The following is a 22,852-nucleotide window of genomic DNA, read 5'->3' as shown; positions in this document are numbered from 1 at the left end:
AGAATCTATGCATTAGAACCCGAAAAGATCGTAGCAACTATTCAGTGTATAGTAATGACTTTGATCGCCGTCTAGATTTGATATTTTTATAGTTCGCGAGTACAAATCTAAAAAGTGGCGAGTGGTACTGGCGAATTACTATTGCATTAGTTTTAATACAGCGACAACTCACGTTCATTATTGATCCAAAGTATGGCTAGTACTGTCTGCTTATTTGTTATTATGCCAGTGCATTTAAATGATTTGACTGAATATCCTGTTACTATTGCAGCCACGTTTATACAAAAGTCGCAGCAGATATTTATTGGATATTGAACATGTCTCGCTAGGAATGTGTTCGAATGTTTTCTTTTTTTCTATCGGAAAACTATAGATATTTACAACGATTGCAATTTGTGTATGCGTGGCTCCGTTAAGTTTTCAATCATGTTTCTGTGATGTATTTTATGTATATGACTGAATCTTTTTATGGTTGATCGATTACATTTTCTCGGCACAATGAATGATCTAATTATGAAGTATTTTGAATGTAAATATTACATAATATTACAGATACCAATGTTCGATACATTTCTAGTTTTTTATATAGGATGTTTCTGAAAAGTTTGACCAAATTGTTTATTTCTTTGATATTCAAAAATAAAAAAGTTGGCATCGACGTATATTCGAAAAAGCTGTTATTCGAGTTACAGGCTTTTTAAGATATTAATAATAAATTTTAAAAAAAATTTACTTTTGCAATTAATTTAAATTTAATAAAATTAATTTAAACTGAATTTGCAATAATTATTTTAATAACAAGTAAATTACAATTTTTTCAAAAACACCCTATACATTTTGCACATTAACAGGCAGTGTAAGTAGCAGCATTATTTAAGGTTATTTGAAAAAAATTGTCGCTTTATACTTTAGTACGAAGTTATTTGGTTGTCTTTACGATTATTTTTCGATCTTGTAATGTTTATGAATTTCTCATAATGGCAGATATTTCGTTGTGTAATTCGTGTCATTTTGTACTATAAAGTACAAATAAAAATAAAGGTCTTCAAAAATTCTGCAAATGAACGTTTTAGAATTACTGTTATGTTACTGGTATATTTGTATATTACAGCCATCAAAGTGTAAAGAGGGGCAATGAATAACAAGTAAGTATATTTCCTCACTCTTTTATATCATACGTAAATATCGACATAGCTTTAAGACAAGATATACGCTCAGGAAGACTTATCCGCTAGTAATAGCTATCGAATTCGACGATAGAACTTATATATAGTTTTTTTTTTTCTTCATAGAGGACCACATATTTTGAATCGCAATTTAACTCGAACGTATGTGCATAAGATATAGAATTACACGATTATTTACAAGTTTGTATATAATTAAGAAAAATGGTGATATCTTTTCAGCACTTCTGAAACCTCCGTGACGATTTCGATTAATATGAATAACATGTATTAATATCGCAAATTAAATTGTTATTAGAATGTATCACGTTTTAAGTTCTGTTATTGTATCACGTTGCTAATTCAGAGGAAACGAGTTTATTACATGACATATGCTGCAACGTCTGTGTAGTGCTATACATCATTTTAAATGGACCTAGTAGTCATTCAAGAATTTTTCTAGCGAAGATCTCAGAACGAATTATCTATGATCGGTGTTATCGTTGAACATTAATCCTGCCTTTGCTTTTCATCGCAATACGCGTGAATAATAATGAGTATCGATAAGTATCATGATGATTAATATCTCATTGTTCTCTGTGTGTGTTGAATTATTATATGGCGTAGCGCCACTTCGCGATTGACAATAATCTCGTCCCTTTTCCAATCTTTTTAATTTCCAATAATTTATATCGACCCGAAATCACGCGAGCTATTAATACCTATAACTGAATCGTCCGCAGATTATTTTCTACCCTCAGAGCGGCGCGACGGGTGCGTCGCGCGTTCTTTGGAATGAAAGACACTGATCATCTGATTGCAACAGGGCTAAGGGTCGAACGCGATGGGTCCGTTCGCGGAAAGCCAGTTTCATAAAAGAACTCAGCGTTTCTCTTCCATGAAAGTGCCTTTCCTAAATCGATCGGTGGCAGTATAAATTAGTCGTTTAGCGCTCGTGAGGCAAGATGTGCGCCTCGTGAAACTTCAAACGCTTCCTCGTAACACTCGTAATTGGTATATCACGATGTATATCTCGTTAGTACGCCGTGTAATCTTGCCATGGTCTCTGTCTGTATTGCGCTCCGCTGACCTGTATTGCCTCCGGCGTCCTATAATACACCGTTCGGCTCCGATCGTTATTGTTAGTGCTCGTTGGCAGGAACTGAGGACTCGGAACGAACGATTTTTGATGTTGATGTTGTTGATGCTGATGCTGCTGCTGCTGCTGCAGCAGCTGTTGTTGTTGTTGTTGTTGTTGTTGCTGTTGCTGTTGCTGTTGCTGTTGCTGCTGTTGCTGCTGCTGATTAATCGGCCTGGTGAGCTTGTAGTTGTTCTCGGAAGGCTGTAGCACGGTATCTCTACCCAACTGTCTGTGAAGAGGCAGGACGAATCCGCTCGGCAAATTGGCTTCCTGAAGCAAGGTCGGCGTCAGGGCGTCATTTAGGGTAACGTCGTATTCGCTCTCGGAGATATCCTGAAGGCGATGCGTTACTTCGTTGATCCTTTGCTTCGCTCTGTAGCTGCCCGGTCCGGACGGTACATCCTGAATGTCTTCGTTCCTGTACGTCGAGCTGTAGATGTTCGGCGTGGTTTCGGCGGAGGGAAGTCTCACCTTGCTGCGGATCGGGGAACCCGAGGATGTCGGCACATTGCCGACATTCGCGTGCTTCTCGCTCGAGTAATTCTCTATCCATTTAGGCGCTAGATTCTCGTTTTGATGGTTGCGCAAATCGTACGATTGATTCTGAGTGGAGTATCCTCTGGAGGAGTTCGACAGATCTTCCGGGCCTCTCGAGACTTCCTCCTCGTTGTTCTTCTCTATCGGTTTTCGTAGCGTAGCTGGTCTGGATATCGCGCTATCGTACTCGTCTTGCCGTTGTTTCTTCTGAAGATCGCTCTGAACGATTTTGTAAGCATCATAAGTTTGCTTATCATCCGTTCTCAGAGATGGCTCCTGATGATTAACGCTTTTACCGTCACCTTGTTCCTCTTGTACGTAGTAACCTCTGTATTCGTTTTCGCTTAAAGTGCTTCGGTGGTCAGTTGTTGTTTCTTCGTCTCTTCTGGGCGATTGCGATGCTTTAGAGCCGACCGGTGATAATCCCCGCGGATTGGGATTACCGCCTCGAGACGGTAGGAAAGGCCTCTTCACGATTCGAACGGTGGTTCGAGGTGGAGGAGGAGACGGTGGTTCCTCTAGTGGCTCGTCGTAATACTCGGAAGAGTACTCATCCGGGTACGCGACCTGATGTTGATTCTGCTCGTTTCTACTTTCCAGGTCTCTATCTTGGTAATCTACCTGCTGAGACGTTCTCAGAGATTTCTCGGGCAAGTTTCTGTGATAATCCTGAATATCGCCCACCTGAGTATCGTCCACCACACGGCCACTTTGAGTCTGAATAGGTCTGGCTGGTCGTTCCGGATAAGATAGCTTTTCCGTTCGATCGGTCACCGTCTCTTTAGAGTCCTCCTCAGGTTTACGAATAAGTTGTTCTGGTAAACAAGTCGTCGTAGTTGTTGTGGTAGTGGTAGTCGTGGTTTTCTCGGTTGTTCGATCGTACGAATTGGGTCTTCTGGATACTTCAGTGGTGTCCGATAGATCCTTCGATCTCGAAGAGGATCGCGATCGTTCGCTGTCTTGCTCGCGATCGAGAAGCCGAGGCGAGTACGGTCGCTCTTGTCTGTCGGAATCTTGCGATCTTCCTCGCGAATCGCGATCCGAGGATCTCTCGGAACCGCGATCTTTTCCACGATCGAGAGCCCGATCCCTATTTCGGTCCCTGTCTCGATCGTGGTAACGATCCCTCGAGCGATCCTGATGCGTCCTGGGTCTTACTTCTTCTGGCGATGTATGATAACGAGTTCTAAAACATTAATTGTTATTATCATTAATTGTAATATTAATTATTGTCAGTGATTAGTGTGAAGTTCAATGATTGCATTAAACTTTTGTAGCTTGATTCGCACAACACCCTTGTTTTTATATTCGTTACAAACGAATTTTAGAATTTTATGTGAAAATTTTTATGATAAAATATATTAAGATATGTTATGTCAATAATTGTATGTTAACGATATATTTTTTAATGTTATTATTAGAATGAATTTAAGATATAATTAGTGATTCATGATTTTGCTTCAATCACAATGACAATTACTTTTTTTTTTAATAAATTTCGTTTATGAATATGATTTTGTTTAGTAGTTTAGTTCGTTGAGTATAACTTTATCGGTGTTGTGTACGTTACCTTACCTGAGGGGACGATCCCGGTCCCGAGTTTCATAGAAATCTCTTTCCCTGTCTCTGTCCCTGTACGAGGGTCTTCTTCTGAGCGGCCTCCTGCTTGGTCTGACATCTTCTAACTCGTCTTCGTAATAATCATCCTCCAAATCTGCCGGTCTCCGTCGTGGCTCCTCTTTAATCATATTTTAATTATTTTTTATTAAGTGCTTTACTAAATTCTCCAATGTCGAAAATTTTTTCAGGTAAATTCTACCTATTGGCTGCGCGGGGGTGGTTTTGTACGCGTATTTATCTTGCTCCGAAAGTGGTACCGGTCGCCGAATCTTCGGTGGCGCTCTTGGCCTCGAATAAACCGAGCTGGTTGGTGCAGCCGGCTTCACCAGGCCTTCCGTGTTAGACGACGCGCTCGCCGAAGGTGCTGCAGGTTCCTTATCGTCGTAATCATCTCTATATCTGACGCGAACAGAATGTAATATCAGGTTTCGTAAGTGTATACCGTTCAAACAATGCAAGATCTAAAAGTGTGGTTGCGTATATAAGATATGTCGAAGTGGTTTTTGATAGGATCAACGTGTTCTCACCTCTTATCGGAATATCTTCGTTCATCGGTATCCCTGTTTCTCGACTCCGGGCGTCTATCGTACACATCTGAATCGTCCACCTCTCTCGACGTAGATCTGATACCTTGATCCGGGTTCCTTCCCCGAGGTCTCGAATCGTCCTCCAGCGGATCCCTCGTCCTGGGTGGGTCTCTTCTAGTTCCCCTTCCTGAGTATCTGTCCCTACCGGCGTCTCGATCCCTATCGTCTCTACCGCGCGCCGACGAATCCCTGTCCCGGAAGTCACGATCGCGGTCCCGATCCCTGAACTCACGATCCCGATCCCGTCTGTACTTCCGATCATCGTACTCGTAATCGTCTCGGCCGACAAAGTCACGTGGGCGACCGTACTCGTCGTCATAATAATCTTCCTCATAGTAATCGTAGGGTCTTCTTCTCGCTGGAGGTCTCCTTCTGGGTGGAATCCGATCGCGTGCAGCCGCTCGACTGGTCGGCGCGGTAACCGGCGCCACGGTAGTCGTGGTAGTCGTCGTAGTCGTCGTAGTTGTAGCAGCTTGGTAAAGGGCATCGTTCCTGTGCCAATACTTTTTGGAATTGGCGCAGTCGACCTCGGAGACGAAGTGGCAGATGAAGGTCTTCTGATCGAACGCCGTGAAATTGGCGCACAGGAAGTCGTAGCGAGTGCCGAAGAGACAGTGATGGTAGACCTTGAGGAGAACACGCGTGCGACGTTAGAATTACCGCCGGACATGTCTGCCGTATCGATAAGAATTGCGCGCCGTTAATTGCGATAACGATGACCATTAAGAATACGGAATGGATTTCGACGTTGGGCGTTTACGAAACCGAATTGCGATCGATGGGTGAAAGTGGGCGGCAAATCGGCGCCGCGCGTCAGACTTTCGAGATTTTTGAAGGCGCCCTCGATCGTTTTCATTTTGATCGCCTGCCGCGCGAATCTCGCTCGCGATTCGTTACGTCGGCTGTCCTCACGAGGTAACGAAACGTCAGCGACATGACGATTTCAGCACACTTTTCACCGCAAACGAACGCGGGCGATCTTGCCGCACGCCACCACTTTCACACGGCGGCCGGGTGTGTGCGAGTGCGAATAATTGCACGGAGTCGCATAAATGTGCATTCTACGGTACGGTCACGAATGAAAAAGACTCGCGTCTGTGTGAGGGCCCCGTGGTATTATCTGGAACGTGCAAACGCCGTAGAATTATCTAGGGGAATTATCTAGAATCATTCAGAGCACATCCTTTCGATAAATGTCCGGCACCGTTTCACCGAGATCCTAGATCGTAAAAAGTAGAGAAGCTCCGATCCCTGCCAATAATAGATCATGAATCTTACTCAACTCGTAACATGTAAATGTCAGACGATCATCGAATGTCTAATCGTGCGTCTAACGAGCCTCACACGCATATGCAGCGCAGGATAATTTCAGTACAGTTACAATCGTTGCAACTTTACTAAAAATTTATTCTTGTTCCTCACAATTGATTTCCTAGTTTTTTACAATGAAATATTGAACTGATTTAATCAATTAGTCAACAAAATTATCGGAATTTCTTTTAATGAATCACATATAAGACTACTGTAGGGTCTGTGAATAATTTACGGTGGAAAGTCGGCAAAATGTTCGGTTGGTCGAGATTTCCTCTATGCCGAATGCCGGAGAATAAATCGCGGTTATTTGCATGACAACTAGTGGTAGAATTATTCAGAACGCATCTTTCAGAACGCTCCGACGAGCGTTTTCATACAATCTTTTAGATCTCCTTAGTATCGCGAGTTAAGAATGTTATCGTCCTCATAAACGTTACGGCGCTACATCGATCACGTTCGGAAGTGCGCGCATTAATCAGCAGGATCATTACAATTGTAAATTTTGCCCGCGAAGCTGGAAAGATTAGAAAATAATCCAAGCGATCGCAAGTGATTTCCTGGCAGGAAACCCCAGTGGCGAATTAATTGTTTATTTCCTAATTTCTCTTCCGCGACAAATCTTTCGCAAAGCTCACAGGATGACCGGTCTTCTCGACATCCTTCTTTTTTTTCTACGACGCGCCGCGTAGAGCACGTCCCGGCCGACGAACTCTGCTCGTTAACATTTGCATGACAATGCTCCATTCGTTCTCTACAGTCTCGCGAAAATGATCGATAAGAAAACGAGCCGAGTCCGGTCGGAAAGAGGCTACTTTGCAATCGCTTTCACAATTCTAGGAGTGCACGTGAATCGCGGAACGGTCAGGGACGGGAAGCGTAGCGGACCACGAAAGTCCTCTTCCTCAGCTTCTTTCCACAGTGACCTTGTTATTGCGGCCGGTAAAAGGTTTTTCACTTTCGATATCGATTTTTTTTACCTTGCTGCTTTTGCAATTGACGATAGTGAAAGATTCACGATGACCAATCAATTGTTTGACGTTCCTTGAGAACACTTCAACTTCGATTATTCCATCAACATACAATCTATATCCATCGCGATGATATCATTTGGCAGATTTATGTACATGATGTTATGTTTATCGCAAAATTTTGATTAATCATGCAATTGCCAATTACATGACTATCATCAAGGTCTATCTTTGCCGAGTATTTTTGTCATATAAGCGCGAACGTATCAGAAATTGGCATCGCGATGATTTAAATTGCAGCGCCCACGACCTTTCGATTTTGTATAATAAATATCACGCTTTGTCCTTGGTACACACACCCAATCGCAATAATTACTGCTTACCACTTATAGTAATTACATCAGGACTGTGTAATTTTGTTTCATTCAAACGACGCGAATGAATCTGCAACGATGATTTCTCAATCGTTCGTTTTTATGTGGTCAAACCCGGGATTTGCGCGCGGTGAAACGATCGCTCTCAGCGATGCGATGATTGGTAAAAGTGTGCTCAATCGATACGCATTTTTTTTGCATTCGTGTCTTGCCCGAGAACTCGCTTTCATTCGTGGTTGCCTGCGCAGATGTCAACTTATCAATCAGGTCTTCGACCGTCGACCGATCGCCGGAGTCGAATAATGATCACTATCTTCCGCCAACATTAGAAATTAGAAGGCAACGCTCTCGGATCATTGACACCTGTTTATTACGGCAGTAATAAACATCGCTGTATTGAGAAAGATCTTTCTTTAAAATTCATTCAGGCGACAACTCTCTTGATTTTCTTCTTACCGCGTTAGAATCGGTCTTTTTTATTGAAAAGATAATTCTAGTTTATCGCCTGTTCAAATTGCAAACGCAGCAGCATCAATGTTTTAATAAATAGATTTCAATCGCTCGATATAACGGCCATCGTTCGGCGTAGAAATTCGCGTTACTTTTTTCTTCCTTTCCAAAGATACCACTTATTTTCTCGATTAGATAGTATTTCTATAATGTAAGTGTAATTAAATTTTAATTACCTGGCACTTGTGCGGCACGCTGGCGTAGAATCCGTCGTGCAGGCCGTCGCATTTGAAATCGATATCCTCGGGTATACTATTATAGAATGGATAATCACTGAGATTATAGCCGTTTAACTCGCGCGGCAGATTCGGATCCCATATGTAATCGATCTGTGGGATTCCCGTCAAAGTGTGCCCAGTTGTTCCGTTGGTTTCGGTCGCGACTGTTGTCGTCTGAAAAGCAAAGTGAATTACAATCTCTTCCTTTTTCGCGAAATGACGAAGCTAATAGCATCCAAAACAAAGGATTTGAAAATTTTAAGATTACTTTATCACAAACGTGATGACTATGTCGGATAAAATGGCTTTCATTTCCTGCGGAAAACACGGCCCCTTGATTCGATACCGATTTTACCGTAATGACAGTTTCCGTGTATTCGTGAACGGAAAAGAGCGCGGTCTGATAGACCGATATCTTGTAGAAAAGTTATTTCACGCTTGAAGAGGCCGCTACGTCGTGCTATAATGATTAGGGATGAGCACTCGAGCTTGATCTGATGATGTCACATTCGCTCGTTTGTGCGCGAAGGTGAACAGGCCTGTCGTGCGTGAGTTTACGTGAACGTTAATTGATTTGACGCCGGCGTACATTAATCAAAGTGCTACGGCGCCTACGCAGATGCAAATACAGTTGAGACGCGCTGTTAAACCGGATTTACATGGTATAGGAGTTTACGCAGCGCTGTTTTCGTGATTTGGAACACGACACGCGATGTTCATCGTATTATCACGGTGGTCAATGCGCTCTAGCTTGCTTCCAAGATGTATTACCGGCTAATTTATGTCGTGTTGCATTTGCAAGACCTCTTTTATTCGCGAAGAAGCACTGGCGAAATGAGAACTCGTTTAGTACACGATCGTCGTGACTGTGGCATCGGTTTTGCAACGATCGACGATAGATCGTGTTTCGCCTACGTCGTGCCACCTGAACAACACGATCGCACGATTTGGAACAAGGATGATATCGGTATAATTTTGGTTTAATCGTTTTCATTGAAACGTGCAGGAAGTACATGAAACATATTTTTTACTCCTGTCTATAATATCAAAGATTGAAATTACTAAAATTATTTTGATTATAATAATTATTGATTTAGGACCGTATGTCGGTTCGAAATAATGCAAAATTGATCGTAATCGTCTTAAATTTGAAAACACAATATCAGGATTTATACAATTATTGGTTTAAAAGCTATTAGATAACATTTAATTAATCGTACTATTTTGCGATCTATTCTAAATATGATTGTTTTCTTCGTATACCTCCGAATTTACTTGATCATTTTCTTCCACGTGAGGCTCCTCGGTCGTGGTGGTCGTCGTTGACGTGGAAGTTGTCGCAATTTTAAATTTTGGCCTGGTCTTGAGTGCTGCGGAGACGGCGTGGGCCAATAATATTCCTAAAACGCATAAAAGAGCGATCTTGTTAATGAGAACGTAAAAATCATCGGAAAACGTGGATCGATGTCATGACTTTCTTTCCACAGTGCACAGTTGCGCGACTAATCACGCACGTTCGAGGTAAATATAGTTCGGTTTGCTCGCCTGAGGAGTATCGATGGCCCCGATGAGTCGTCTGATACATTAAGGAAAAAGGCCATCACGCATCGCGAATTACGTAAATCGCGAAGAAGCGTCGGCGTTGCAAAACTTAGACGAGCAGTGTGGTGAGAACCCAACATAAGTGTTGCAATTTTCTCTCGCCGAGCGAGCGCATTCGGTTGGGTAATTGTTCTTAAACGGATCAAGGCTGTCTATTGATCGTTTCCTTTCCACGTTTTGTTGATTTACGATCTATAATACATGAGCCACATATGCGGTAAGCTTGTAATACACAGCATCAATCTTCAATTAATCATGAATATTCCGTTTTTACACCATAGGTTTCTATATTTGTCTCTTTTATTTATTTTTGTTCTCATGATTTCTTTGATGATTGCTTTAATCAAATTCTCTTAATTTTTATCTCGGTATATCAAACTTACATCTCTATCTCTAAAAATCTCAAGAGAAGCAAAGTGTTCTCTCCAGCCTATATTAATGGCTCCGTAAAGCCTTGCTACTGAATCACATTTGCGACTGTTTTGAAGTAGTTCAAGGCTATTTTGAGAACTAGCAGCTGAGGAATTAAGACGCAAAGTGTGGACAGTCCGCGAAGCGTAAATCAAGGCAGAAATTGTTTTTCGCTTTCTATGACATTTATCTCCCGATGTATATCTTTATAGACGATATCGATAATTCCCACGCCACGAATGTATTGGCTTCAGTCTCTTGAAGAAAGAGACTTAATATAAATTCCACCGTTAACATTTACTTGAATAATCAGTAAAACTTAGAATGCAGAAAACAGTTGGCAGCCAAGTAACCGACCAATAATTTTTATAGGACTTACAGTCGTTGTTTTTACGACCGTGTCTCCCGCTCCCGTTATTTTCGACACGATTCTCGCGCATGGTGCACGTACATACGGAAAAACATGTTCGCGCCTTCGTTGAATCGATTAGGGTTGCGCGACGACGACGTGAACGCGGCTCGTGGACCGGAAAGTGGATGTCCTCGAAAGTGATGTTGAAAATGTGTATGATAGGCCCGGCAATCGTATAACGGGATCATACTTTTCCAGGCTGCGATCGATAAAGAGCCGCGCCGCGCCGTACGGGTCGGCGCGTTGCATAAAAATGAATTATGGGAACGCGCTCGCATTCCGTTTGTGGGAAATGTTAACGTGGGCGTGCTCCCTCCTTGTAAAACGTTATACGATAAAACGTTTTTCGTGACGAAATCGTCGTCGTTTTCTATGTCGGTGTGTAAACAAATTGCTTCATTCAATTGTCCGACGCGTGGTCTCGATCGAATGGGAATGATCTGACATTTTCTTTCCTCGAAGGGCGTGACGGAGTCTTCTCTCGCCTTGGCGATGATCTTCATTAAGAAATTATGATGCGACACGAAACGCATTTACGTGCACTCTTTACGTGCGGTATCTACGCTGATGCGTAATGACGCTTAAGATGTGAAAATTGCGTTTATCGTCATGAGATTAATATAGCGTCGCTAATTATCGTAAAAGTTTACGATGCCGTAAGAATGGTGTTCTAAATTATTTCGTGATTTTTAAGTGGGGTTTTAAAGATCTCGGACGGATAGAATGTTGCCCAACCGGCGAAAATGTCAGAAAGCATTCTAAATGCTAACACACAGCGTCACGTGACTGATGTAAACCGCTCCAATGAGTATTACGGGCGGGGAACAGGTCGATAGCAACTTGAATTCGCAGTATGCGTTTGCAAACAGCCGCGACGTAGTCTTTCCTGGCGAGTCAGCTTCCACGGAATTCCCGTCTTTATCGGATCTTCTGAGCTTTTCTTTGTCGCCGCTAAGTCGAATGACGTTAATGCCCGTGTTTGCCGAGTATCTTATCCCGAATTTTCGGACTCTTAAGATTATACGCTTCATGCTTCGCGACAAGACAAAGGAAACCTCTTGGCATTCACGACGGGTTCCTCTTTCTTCGTGGAACTTTTCTGTAAAGCATTTTTGTGAATCGCACGTAGCCACGAATCGCAATACGAATACCAAATGGCTTGATGTAATTTTTAAAGATTAATCTCTGTCGTCTCTCGGTTGATAATCCGATCAAAATATCCATTTTGCCTTAGTACATATTTAATGATCCTTGAAATGTTCTTCATGAATTTTTAATTAACATTTATGAGATTGCGAGCAAAATGTGAGAGAAAAATTTATATTTTATAATTTTTAAATTAATTATTTTTTCTTTTAGACACAAAATATTTTAAGTAGCTATCAAATTTGATCTGTGCTAATCTCAGCATTTAACTTATTGTACCGTTAAATTCCGTTTATTTGTCATGGAAGGTAGCCGTTATTTTGTATTGCACGAGAAGTCGCGTTGGGATTCGATTTACGTGCGCTATGTAAAATTCCCGGGTGTAGAAGGTCGTCCACTGTCTCTTCGGCATTCCTCCGCGGCCGTGGAAAGTCCAAAAATACTAAGGACGCGACATCACGGTGGATCGCGAGATGGACAAGGGGAAAGATTCTTTCTTCTGCGGAACGGTAAACAGGATTTCAAGAAATAGTAGAAATCGAGTAAAAGTCCCGCTGACAAGCTCCGTTTAGTATCCGGGGAATCATGATTCGTCGTGAAAAGAAGAATCATCAGATTCTACAGAAATTGTGCTTACCGTACAGAGCGAGCAGCAGCAGCCATCGTTTCTCCCGCATATTGGCACTGTAACAAATAAATTGATTACATTAGTTACATTAATTACATTAGTAACAGAACAGTTATTATTATTTAATTAGTTAATTGACCTGCGCTGCAATTTAATTTCAGAGATTAAAGCCTTTGACAAAATTTGAAAAGAGAATTATTTTAATTTATCATTTTACTAAAATCTCAATGTATAATTTACAAATAATTTTATTGAAATTACGATGTGCGTGTATATAGGATTATATCTAATTCTAAAATATAACCATAGATAATTATTAATTTATATTGTCCTCGATTTTATATGAGGCGTTTTTGGAAATGTTTCTGTTGTCAGTTTTTTGCGCAAGATATTTTAGAGGACGACGAGGTTTCTACTTGCGAAATTTTAGTTGAATTCCGCAGGGTGTTGAATGACAATCGCACGGCACTGTACATCGGTGAGCATAATCAAAGTAGTATGCCTTAGCACCGCGCGTAGACTGTGCTCGAGTATATGGGAACGGATAGGAACTTTCTCTGTGCTGTCACCACTGCTAACCATATAATGCAAGGATAATGCGGGTGTTATATAAATGCGCGATCACGTAATCGAGTGTGACTTTACAGTAGTGATTGCGAATGTCTAATTATTGGAGTCTATCGATGCTCCTGGAGCGCACTGGTCTACTTAGAGAGCACTTGTGATGGAATCTCTCGAAGAAGATTCACGATGCGGTAATCCGCTGCCGTTCAATAACTTACGTTAGATCATCACGCGAGCGATGGTTGATGCGTTCTTGTAATAACGGGTCTGCCATCTCTTACTCTGGAGGTTGAAATCGCCTTAGAATTTTTAATGAAGTTGTATACGCATCGTACTTAGTTCTTGTATATCACATGTAGTATCTTGTATATCACGACTTTTACTTGCGAGGTTTATTGAAATTGAGCTAAATTTGCCGCAAATTGCTACTTCGTAGATGTAACGAATGGCCTTGATTTTTCGATCACCGTCGATAATTCACATTCCATAATGGCATCGTGGCTCTTGAGATTTTATTTCTTTTTTTTCCCCTCTCGCCTGTACTGGTGAAAGTAACCTTGCAGCCTTCCAGTACCAAATTAGATTACCAATCGTGGACTTGATATAGTTACATGCCACGAATGTACTCTGTGCTGGTCATACACTTGTACGGTCAGCCATTAACGAGGCTTGAGTCATCGGATCTAATCAGTTTGAGACTAGGTTCATTGACGAATATAATATTATAAAATTGCTATGTGTCCAGTCTTTGATTAATGCAAATTAATGTCAATTACAATGATCTGAGATGCGCAACAGGATGCGAATTCAATTCTGGCTTATCGCCTTTAATTAAGCGGAGAGACTACACGTGATTTTCGAACGTAAATACACGCGATTCTTATGTTCTTCTCAGTTTTCCGCACAGAAATGTGCTCGCATTAATTAAGCGCACTATCGCGCTCCAGTTCCCAAACAGATTCTTATCGTTTCTGTAAAAGTAGGAAAGAAAGAGAGAGGATACCTCCCTCACGCTGCAGCCGTACACGACTACATTATTCAGTTACACAAGTTTTCGTAATTGTTCCTTTTGTTTGTGTCACAACGCGAAGAACGAGTTCTTCGCGTTTCTCAGGCAGGCATGGGAAATCCTCTCCTGATTATAGATCAGTTTCATCCGGAAGCTGCACCAATTAGCCCCGAATCGTAATAAAATTTGTGAATTTTTATTCGACACGGCCAAGTTTTATTCAGCTAAATATAATACCTGCTGCGTTTTGTAATCACGTTGTTATGTAACTTGCTGGGTATTTTTTTATCAGCGTTTCTTGTATTTATCTACTTTCTATGGCATATTTGTAGGTATTATATATGTAATATTTTTTACATATTGTGTGAACATAACACCCTTTGGTGCGTGACGGAGGATTATCATATGTTGCCAGAAGGCTCCAATTTCTTAATTATGCATTACAAGAAATGAAAGATGCGATCTAAATATAATTTGTATATGTTTCGGTTTCTATCACCTATCGAACATTTTCCGAAAGAATCTTCCCTATCGAGATGCACGCGAAATATGTTACTAGTAACGTTACCTTACGGTAAACTACTTTACGTTACGACATGCGAGTAACGGTCACCCACGCCCACTAAAGGTCACCGGAAGTGATGGCTGGTACCACCAGTTGCTCAATTGATTCGCCTTCTTAAATCGGACTGGCGAGTGCGCAAAAATACGCGCACTTTAAAGATTCTCAATCTTGCTTGAATTATTTAAGAATTCTTTTCTGAAACTTCTTGAATAATGAAAAAGTTTTCAGACAATATATTAATTAAAAAACAAAACAGTTATAAAGAATTTATATCATTTTTTAAATCGAGAGTAAAGAACAATATCTTAAATATTTTTACTTTTGAATTAATTTTTGATAATAATTTATAAACTTCTATGCATTTTTCCGGCTATAATAAACAAAGTTTTTGGAATGCTAAGCATTGCGCTAAGGTGCGGTTGCAAAAGTCGATAGCCTTCAAAAGTGTAGTATGCCGAAACAGCACAGGCTTTCATTTCCTCATGCGTGCTATTCGAGTGCTCGCTTCGAGCTGTATTATTGAATTAATCGTCGATCGAGAAAAATTGATGTCGACTGCAACGAAATTCAGCGAAAGAGTTAATTTAAAAAGTGCGATTACATAATGCGGAATTCCGATAAGGAAATTTGTTTTATCTTTCTAGATACTGTTCTATCTCTTGTTAATGAGTATTATTAAGATTATTTTAACGGAAATAATATGAGATTGTGTGTATTATGCCTGTTATAAATGCACAATCTTAAAAAATATTAGTTATACTTTAAAGGATTGCATAATTAAGTTCTTGACTTGATAATAGTAATTTGTCTCAATGTCCTTCAAAGGCGATATTTACAGCGATTGACATTTACAGAGAGAGACAAAGAGAGAGAGAGAGAGAGAGAGAGAGAGAGAGAGAGAGAGAGAGAGAACATAAATATCAAGAGATATTGAGATAAGAATATATTTTATGGATACAATTTTGTTTGCTCTGCAAAATTTCTTGTGAAAAACTAAACGACTCATATATTTTGTAAAAAGTTAAAATTACAAGTTTCAAAAATATCTATAAATACAGATATTTTTGTAGCGTATTTTGCCTGTTTTTCCAGAGCAATGAATACAGACAGATCAGATCAGATACGCCTCGCGTATTTTAGTACGATCATATCTCTATAAAGTAGATTTGCTTAAAATGGATATAATCCGTCGTAATCCGTCAGATCAATGGATCAGTCACGAACATTACGCTTCTCGCTATTTCAATCGTGCTTCATAGCTGAAGAAGAGTGTTTGTTGTATTAGTTGCAAGCATTGTTTGCCTTGTACGTAGAAAGTGTGCGATTGTGCAAGGCAAACATATGCAGAGAACAAATGTTAATAATCGTAACGAGAGCTGCTGGTCGTGCGTGCGCGTAAAAAAGAAATATCTTTCGTAAATTAGATTACTATCTGGTTGCGGAGTATGAAACGTTGAACTTGCTTGGACGAACGCCAGGGCCGCATCGGGAATTTTTGAGCGCTACAAATAAAACGAAATTCTGTGCAGTTGTGCCCAGAGTGAAGTAAACACGCATCGAGCCGATATTGAGGTTTTTTGTTGTGAATATATATTTACACGTTATTTCATATTCAAATATAGAGAAACGCGTCTGAATATACAAAAATGATTTAAAGTCTGGAATATTGGAGAGACAATTAAGCAGATTATAAAGAATTTTAAATGTTATTGTCAGAAATAAATGGGATAACATCAAATAAATATATATTAAGACAGAAAGATTATAATTAATTTATAAAAACATTTTGTTAAAAACATATTTTTTCTTTTTTTTCTTTTAAACAAAACCATGAAACGTTACCTATCTCGGCAAAATTTTTCTTAATTTTGCCGGCTTTTAAAAAGGTGTTAGATTTATTTAAAACATTACAATTTTTATCATATCTCGCCAATATATCGCGTTTCCACGTTCCGAGCTTCCGTTCTGACACTAGAACGATTTCTCCTATTAGAATTTAGAAATTCTTCCATAATCCATTTATGTGTGGTTTCTGCGAGAGTATGTTTCGTTAATTTTATGTGTTATTAATAATTTACATGTAAAAGAAATACGTCTAACTTCTTCCTGAAGGCGAAATAAAATTTAATGAATAGATTTGTGATACATAAATAGCTTACGGTCACGATAGTATTCGGAAATTAGCTTCTAACACCTGCGTACGCTCCAATGACCACGGAATTGAAGTGGTCGAAATCGTTTATCGTAGATCAATCGTTCTTGCGCAACAAAGCGATAATAAATAATTGCCGTTATTCCTATATCGATTCGCCGCGACTCCAATTTTGGAATTGTACTCAAAATGTGTCTTTGATTTTCGACGAGCTGATCGAAATTCAACTCATACTTCAGCTTTGATTAGAAACTGTCATTGAGCAACACTCAGAATTCGTTCGATCAAGCTGATCAGAAAGTGTTTCGGTCGTTCTTGCCGTTCCTCGAGACGAGAGAACCGGCTTCGGAATAAATGATTTCACTCTCGGCTGAGAATAAAATTTATTCGACCGTAAAGCATCAACTGCGTCGTTTCACCGATTTATTGTGTAAGACCTATTCTTATTTAGGTACCTAAATATATCGGACAGTGGCTGCCAAAGAACATCTTGCAAGTTACCAAAATTGACGATGTAAAAAGTTAGGTTCTCGCCTTCTGATAGGTTCTCGATGTATAACAATTCCACGCGGATTAACTATTAATATCAATGTAATTAATAATCCTGTACGCGGTTCATTACGAGGCTTTTACGTAAGCGCGAATAACGTGTGAATAAACGCGCGACAGATGTTATTTTGATAGCCGGCGAAACTATTCGAAAGTTATTATTTAAGAGCGGGCGGAGAGTGAAAAATTGGACGAATCCGTCTCCTACGAATTTCTCCCTTAAGAAGAGACTTGCGCTCCGTGTATAATTAGCGCGATTAATGTGTCGTGAAGCCGGCGCGCCGCCATCCGTCTTTCTGCTCTTCCTATTCCGTGCGAACGATTGTTCGTTACAGAGCTCAGAGGAGAGTACAATGAGGGTCCGATGCAGGTCCATATAAGAGATATTTTACGATACGACACTTCCTACCGCACTGTAAACTCTATTATATAAGTTATACAATGTACTTTATCGCTCTCTGCGGCTTCTTCGATCTATTCGTACGTAACTCGACATCTGCAGCAAATGTAAAAGTATTTGGGACGATCTAGGGTTATGATCTTATGATAATAGTAATAGGAAAATACGTGTTGTTCCTACAGCAACAATTACAAATTATTTAATTATCTTTGCCAGCCATGAAATTATGTTTGCCAAATAAATGAGTATTTATCGAAAGTAGACTCTCGCAACATCGACGCGTATCAGGAGATGTGACATACTTTTTACTCGTTGACACATTCGACCGTCAGTCTGGTTATCTTACTATGAAAGTGCTGATGGTCAAAATTTCGTTTTATCCTCAGGCAAAACGTTATGAGCGTTCAAAAGTTCGATTTCTATCAAACAATTAAGATTGTGTTGTGATTTGTGTTTTATTTTTCAATTTTCTGCAAAATATGCGTGTATATATTCTATTTCCAAAGACATTAATACAATCAAAATAGAAAAGAACGATTGATCAATAGTTATATTAATTATAATAATTTGTAAATTATAGTAAGTAAATTATAATAAATATTAAATTATAATTTCAATAATAATAATTTTTTTTAAAGAGCACTTATTAAATTCGGATACATGAAATCCATGTCCAAATAATACGACAACTTTTTACAATAATTTTTTTGTTTGACAGGGATTAGCGGTAACTTATTGCACATACCGTTATTCTTATTTGTGTACCACTCGGAGGTATTTACACGGTTCCTCCAAGCGCATACGCCTTCGCCCGGGCTATCCTCTCATTTATTAATTCTCCTCCTCGTGAATGCGATTATCTCCTGAGAGATTATTTACAGCGAGACGTGCCGGCGGGTACGAGATAATAAAGTAACAGTTATCGTATACCCCAAGACAGTTAAGACGCCTAACTCCATCGTCGGATTAAAATTTTATTTATCTTTCATGCAATTATTCCCAATTGAAGCGTACTTCACTAATTATTGCGGTGATGAAATAGAAGATATTTTATTGCCGCTTCACTTTTCCCGCGCGCATTTTCTGCGCGCATAGTCGCAAATGTTTCCCGTGTCAATTGCCGTGCTTTTCCAGCGCTGATCCATCCGACTTTCAGGAATTTTGTTCGTTCGATCATCGCGAGTCACACGGATTGGCCGTAAATCTATCCGGCCGTTCGATTATGGCGAAGTCGTTCGCTTATTTTTCCGCCGGCGTATCAGGAGAAAGCCGCTCGCGCTTGCCCGCGACGACGGACGTGGATTATGTCGTAACGCCATGGCGCGGTGCAATATTGTTTATGAAAAAGATCCCGCAAACGGGCGAGCACGTGCCGTCGATGCTACTGCTGCGGCTGCTGCTGCTGTTGTCGTTGTCGTTGCTGTGCCCTCCGTCGCGCCGAGAAAATGGGCCGGTCGCGGTGCGCGCGATTATGAAACTTTTTTAATTACGTAACGAGACGAAGCTCGCGCGCGGCGAAAATTCTCGCGCGTATTGCGGTATTGCAGGCCCGTTCACGAAGACATATGGATATTTCGTGGTCCTCACAGAAACGGAGAGAAGCTGTGCAAACTGAATAATCGTGGCGAACGTTGGAGAATCAACTGAGATAGTTTCTAACGTCTCAAATTTTCCGCTTTGAGAGAAACGCTGAAATTGTGCACCGCGATGTGTTTTAAGCGCGTTAGAGTTCAGTTGCGATGGAATTGAGAAAAGGAGCAAATCTCATTAAGAAGAGCTGGCAAGGCGTGTCGTGTCTAACACGCGCTCCTCGCGTAAATTAAATTCACATTCGAACGTGTATACAATCGCCTCGCGGAATCCGCCGATTGAAAGTGAACGTTGTGGACGCGTTAGAACGCGTTGGACGGAGCGAGGCGATAAATTACGCACGGGTAAAAGAGAGGCAGAGATAGAGAAAGAGAGAGAACGGTCCATTGGGGTACCGTCGAGGCTACGGAAAACTTACTCCACCTAATAGACGAAGTGGTGTCGGCTGTGCAGGTACGAGGTGAACTCTTGATTTAGATAAACCTACAATAAGAACGCAGCGAATGCTATCGTGACTCGATCAAAAGAAGGCGCTCGAGAAATGTCTTGCCCTATAAATCGATAAGGCTATTATATTCATCAGTTCGATCGTGTTCTCACATGCGGGTCGGTGAAAGACTGAAATAGTTAATGTATTAAAATTTATGTGAGAAAGAGAAAGAGAGGGGGTGGAGGGGGTCGTGCAAATTAGCTAATTATTTCGCTCGTTTGCTTATCTTCTCAGGGTCCTTTTCAGACGAAAACTTTTTCTCCTCGCGGTTTCGTGGCAACGTATGATTTAGTTCCTGCTCTGGTAAAACGAATAAATTACCACAAGTACCGACGAAAGTTTTCATCGGGAATAAGATTCGAGGAGCGAGCGTGCACCGTGCGTACTCGATGCGTGCGTGCCGTTGCATGTGTGTGTGTGTGCGCGCATGCCGTCACACGTGTGCGGCGACCGAGTATATACGTCTTTAAGCCGAACGAACTCTCTTCTCGTTACTCGCGATTCCCGACGAGCAGATTAGAAATTCGTGACTTCGCTGGAACGATATATGTTCGCTCGACTACTTCGACGATGGGGAAACATTGCGCAAAGGGATCGGATTGCGTTATCGCCTGTTTTGGGCGGGATTTCACGCGGCCCTTTCGATTTCGCGCCACTCTGCACTCGCTCGAGCGGAAACGTGCGAGTGGAAAGTGATCGAACGTGGCAAAATTCAATGATAAAACCAGTTCGCTCTCGTTGTCATTGCTATCGAGATGCAAAAAACGGCGGGGGCAGGAAGGCGCACAGGATGCGACGAGCAGCGAAAGTCCTGTCTTTATTGCGGTCTTCGAAGCGACTCGCTTTAATGCTCGCGTTCCTCATTTTTATGGATCCTTTTCTCTGTTCACTCGAATGAATCTGACTCATCAGCCGCGTATTATTTGTACTTCGTAGCAATATCGCTATGTTTATATAACTAATAAATATATTGAAGATGTAGCATTTCGAATTTATCGTTTTAGGGATAACGAATTCCTGAATTTTTCTTTAGGCTATCTTGAACCGAAACGGTCTCGCACGGTGCATGAACTGTCGCAAGAGAACAATGATATTTTGACTGCGGTAGGAGCTGAGAGCTCCTTCTATTCTAAATAAACACTGTGATTAAGATTGATGAGGCAATATAAATTTCATTAAATTTGTCGAAATATTGCGGCGCTCCGCTTTCTTTGCTTTCGAGCAGAGTAAAACGCGCACAGATATCCAATATAATCTCGAAATTAATAAAACATACAGATACACTGTGCGTTTCACCGAAAGATCGAAAGATTTCTCGAACGAACAACATTCAACGTTGTCAAAATTTCGGAAGATCAATAGTTGCCAGAGACTTGTTCCGAAACGGGACAAATTTAAATCCGTATTTTTCAAAAATACGTTCGATCTCCTCGGTTACACAGCTCCGGCGAGAGTGGCGAACGTAATTTGCAGCGCACAACGCAAACATATGAAAAGACGATCAAACCTGTCTCTCTCGGCTCCGCTCGTTTTTCGCTAATCCCTCATGAAATCCACCGTCCTCACATCGACTGGCACTTGAAATGCAAATTCACAAGTATACTGTGCGATCACGAATGACAGGTACGAACACCTCGTCGAGGAAAATTGATAGTGACGTGCGCCCGGAAAGATACCCGTGCGGTTTTTCGGTGGGACCGCTGACAACGGAGACGAGACGACGGTTTTTCGTGCGGGTGCGGGGCGAGATCGCGGCGTCCGGTCCGGCCAGAAGACTGCGCGATGGAAGTGGAAAAGCCACCAGCAGGAGCGTTGCGCTCCGACCACCATCGTCAGATTGAGAGCTTTCTACGACCGACGACGAGGCCGAAGGAGGGAGTCGAACGGCGCATTGGCGTCTTTGGGGCCCGACCGGGGCATAGGCGTAATAATTCCACTGGAGACTTTAAGGACCCAGAGACCGGGAGAGAAAGGCATGAGAGAGACTGGGCGAGCAGGCACGGCACGTAGAGAGACACCTGCGTCGCCACCTGACAGAACGAGACGCTCTCGCGCTCGTGCACGCGGAGCCCGGGGATTCGATATCGATGCTATAAGGTCATTGCTGCGTGCGGCCAACACGCAATCGCGATATTTGCTTTCGGCCTGCAATAGTCATCGGATCAATTCACGGTTTCGCTTCGCAACGAGCCCCCTAGACGTATAATTACAACGAGTCCGACATACGTGAATGATTATAGTCGCGATCTGTTTGATTTCAATTGATAATCTGTGGCAATTACGGCGTATTATTGCGTTAAATACCGCCGGTGCTTGAGCTTTGTGAAAGATCCGAGCGCGATCGGATGACAGATAGGAGTGGATAAAATCGGTCGAAGATCGGTTAAATGAACAGTTAAATTTTTATGACATTTATAATGCGATTTGACACCTACGATAGCTTTGTACTTTAGAGAATAAGGAGGGGACCTTCCATCAAAGGTCTTTCACTGCCTTCGGGGTATTCCGTATTCGTTGCGATCCCTTCGTCATCTGTCACCGACCTGAAACCTAGTGTACACACCACGAAGGATAGGTATAAGAGATCGATCAGAAGAGCCGAGTGAAAGTGGAACGTCGGGCGTTAATATCTTGACAAAGGATGCCGTATAGGAATAGTCGTAGGCGACACGCATGCCTTGAAGATGTTCCGAGCGATAATGATTCCGCGTATCGCGACAGCGCGGCAAATCCGCGGTGAAATGTAGGAAATGTAGGTTTTTCCGTGACGGATATCTTTCGTAATCCTCACGCGGAGACACCGCGCACGGCCGTCACATCGAGTTTTCAATCAATTATTCTTCAGGGTCAAATGGATATAGTTGCCGATACCAAAGGGAGTAACAGGATCTCCATGCGACAA

General features: G+C 41.5%; 1 protein-coding gene across 1 annotated transcript; it reads right to left on the bottom strand.

Moving 5' to 3' along the window:
• Nucleotides 1–349: 349 nt before the first annotated feature.
• LOC112458492 (uncharacterized protein DDB_G0284459) lies at nt 350–21,755 on the bottom strand. Its single transcript, XM_025022160.1, has 8 exons — nt 21,458–21,755; nt 12,641–12,687; nt 9,696–9,832; nt 8,391–8,606; nt 4,989–5,674; nt 4,661–4,860; nt 4,417–4,579; nt 350–4,027 (listed from the first exon to the last, which is right to left on the bottom strand). Exons 2-8 carry the CDS (start codon nt 12,678–12,680, stop codon nt 2,200–2,202), a joined length of 3,270 nt encoding a protein of 1,089 aa, XP_024877928.1. The 5' UTR covers nt 12,681–12,687; nt 21,458–21,755; the 3' UTR covers nt 350–2,199.
• Between the last annotated feature and the right edge of the window lie 1,097 nt (nt 21,756–22,852).

This window comes from Temnothorax curvispinosus, unplaced genomic scaffold (assembly GCF_003070985.1).
Source record: "Temnothorax curvispinosus isolate PA1 unplaced genomic scaffold, ASM307098v1 QBEX01008959.1, whole genome shotgun sequence".
Classification (NCBI taxonomy): Eukaryota; Metazoa; Arthropoda; class Insecta; order Hymenoptera; family Formicidae; genus Temnothorax; species Temnothorax curvispinosus.
Note: the sequence above shows the minus strand (reverse complement) of the source record. Positions and strands in the feature narration are given on the sequence as shown.